At 74.4% G+C, this 1,705-nt stretch overlaps 1 protein-coding gene across 1 annotated transcript; it reads right to left on the bottom strand.

Annotated features, from left to right (window-relative positions):
• Positions 1-6: 6 nt before the first annotated feature.
• On the bottom strand, positions 7-1,699 carry LOC112967877 (fibroin heavy chain-like). Its single transcript, XM_026069490.1, has 2 exons — positions 1,285-1,699; positions 7-1,251 (listed from the first exon to the last, which is right to left on the bottom strand). Exons 1-2 carry the CDS (start codon positions 1,543-1,545, stop codon positions 595-597), a joined length of 918 nt encoding a protein of 305 aa, XP_025925275.1. The 5' UTR covers positions 1,546-1,699; the 3' UTR covers positions 7-594.
• Positions 1,700-1,705: the final 6 nt, after the last annotated feature.

Genomic DNA, 1,705 nt, shown 5'->3' with positions numbered 1-1,705 from the left:
CCTGCCCCATGGCCCCCACTCAACTGCCCCACAACACCTGCCCCATGGCAGCCATGAAACCACCCCGAACCGAGGCACCGTCTGCCCCACAGCCCCCGCTCAACTGCTCCCCAACTCCTGCCCCGCGGTGACCACAAAACTACCCCAACCAAGGCAACACCCGCCCCACGGAAGCTGTGAAACCACCCCCAACACCTGCCCCACGGTGACCATTCAACCACCCCCGACCGACACAACATCACCCGCCCCACGGTGGCCGCGAAACCACCCCCCAACCGAGGCCAACTCCTGCCCCGCGGCAACCGCACAACCGCCCCACGGCCAGCGCCGCGGGGCCGCCTCCCGCCTCCCCGAGCCCGTCCGTCCGTCCGTCCATCCGCCGGCGGGAGGAAGGGGGGGAGGCGCTGCTCACCTGCGGCGGTGCCGGCGGCCATCGCGGCCCCACGGAGGAGGGGGGGGGGAAACGTCGCTCCGGAAGGGGGGGCGGCGGGACCTGCCGGGGAGGAGCAGCGGCAGCAGGAGGAAGAGGAGGAGGAGGAGGGAGGCCGGGAAGAAGGCCCAGGCGTCCCCCGTCCCCGTTCCCGCCCCCCCCGCTCAGGGCGTCGGCGTCACCCAGTTGCCCCAGCTGACGCCGGTGGCGGCGGCGGGGGCGGCGGCGGCCGCCGAGGCCCAGGCGTCCTGGGAGGCGTCGCCCCAGGCGCCATATTGGGCGCCGTACTGGGAGCCGTCGGCGCCGTACTGGGCTCCGTACTGGGAGGCGGCGGCGCCGTACTGGGCGCCGTACTGGGCGCCGTACTGGGAGGCGTCGGCGGCCCCCGAGGCCAGGCCGTACTGGGAGGCGTCGGCGGCGTACTGGGAAGCGCCGGCGGCGTACTGGGAGGCGCCGGCGCCGTACTGGGAGGCGCCCGCCGCCGCCCCGTACTGCCCGGCGGCCATTTGGGCACCGCCGTACTGGGAAGCGGCGCCGGCGCCCGACGCCAGGCCGTACTGGGAGGCGGCGGTGCCGTACTGGGAGGCGGCGGCGGTGCCGTACTGGGCGCCGTACTGGGAGGCGGCGGCGTACTGGGAGGCGGCGGCGGCCATGTTGTTGGCGGCGTACTGGGAGGCGGCGGCGGCCATGTTGTTGCCGTACTGGGAAGCGCCGGCGGCCATGTTGTTGGCGTACTGGGAGGCGCCGGCGGCCATGTTGTTGCTGTACTGGGTGGCGCCGGCAGCCATGTTGTTGGCGTACTGGGAGGCGCCGGCGGCCATGTTGTTGGCGTACTGGGAGGCGCCGGCGGCCATGTTGTTGGCGGCGGCGAGGCGGGAGGTGTTGGCCGCCGCCGCCATGGCGGGGGTCACGGCAAAGGGCGAGCGGGAGCCGCCGGTGCCCATGCTTCCCTGGAGCCGGTGGTAACAGGAACCCAAGCGACCGGAGCAACCCACGGCCACGTTCCCCTGGAGCCGGTGGATGCAGGAGCCCAGGCGTCCGGGGCACCCCAGCCCCACGCTGCCCTGCAGCCGGTGGATGCAGGAGCCCAGGCGTCCGGGGCACCCCATGGCCATGTTGCCCTGGAGCCGATGGATACAGGGACCCAGGCGTCCGGCGGGGAAAGCGCTTCCGCCTCCGCTTCCGCTTCCTCCCCGGCCCGGCGTCGCGAGGAAAGGGGAGCTGGGCGTGCGGGCGAAGGCGCTGGCGCTGCCCACGGCGCGGGCGGGCGAGGCG

This window comes from Apteryx rowi, unplaced genomic scaffold (assembly GCF_003343035.1).
Source record: "Apteryx rowi isolate R43461 unplaced genomic scaffold, aptRow1 scaffold_2999, whole genome shotgun sequence".
In the NCBI taxonomy this organism is placed as follows: Eukaryota; Metazoa; Chordata; class Aves; order Apterygiformes; family Apterygidae; genus Apteryx; species Apteryx rowi.
This window is presented reverse-complemented; position numbering and strand designations above follow the sequence as displayed.

Excerpts from the sequence above, each read along its gene's own strand:
- LOC112967877 (XM_026069490.1), bottom strand. The coding sequence starts at position 1,545 with ATGGCCATGGGGTGCCCCGGACGCCTGGGCTCCTGCATCCACCGGCTG. Across the intron at positions 1,252-1,284 it reads GCCTCGCCGCCGCCAACAAC|ATGGCCGCCGGCGCCTCCCA; the intron begins ATGGCCGCCGGC and ends TACGCCAACAAC.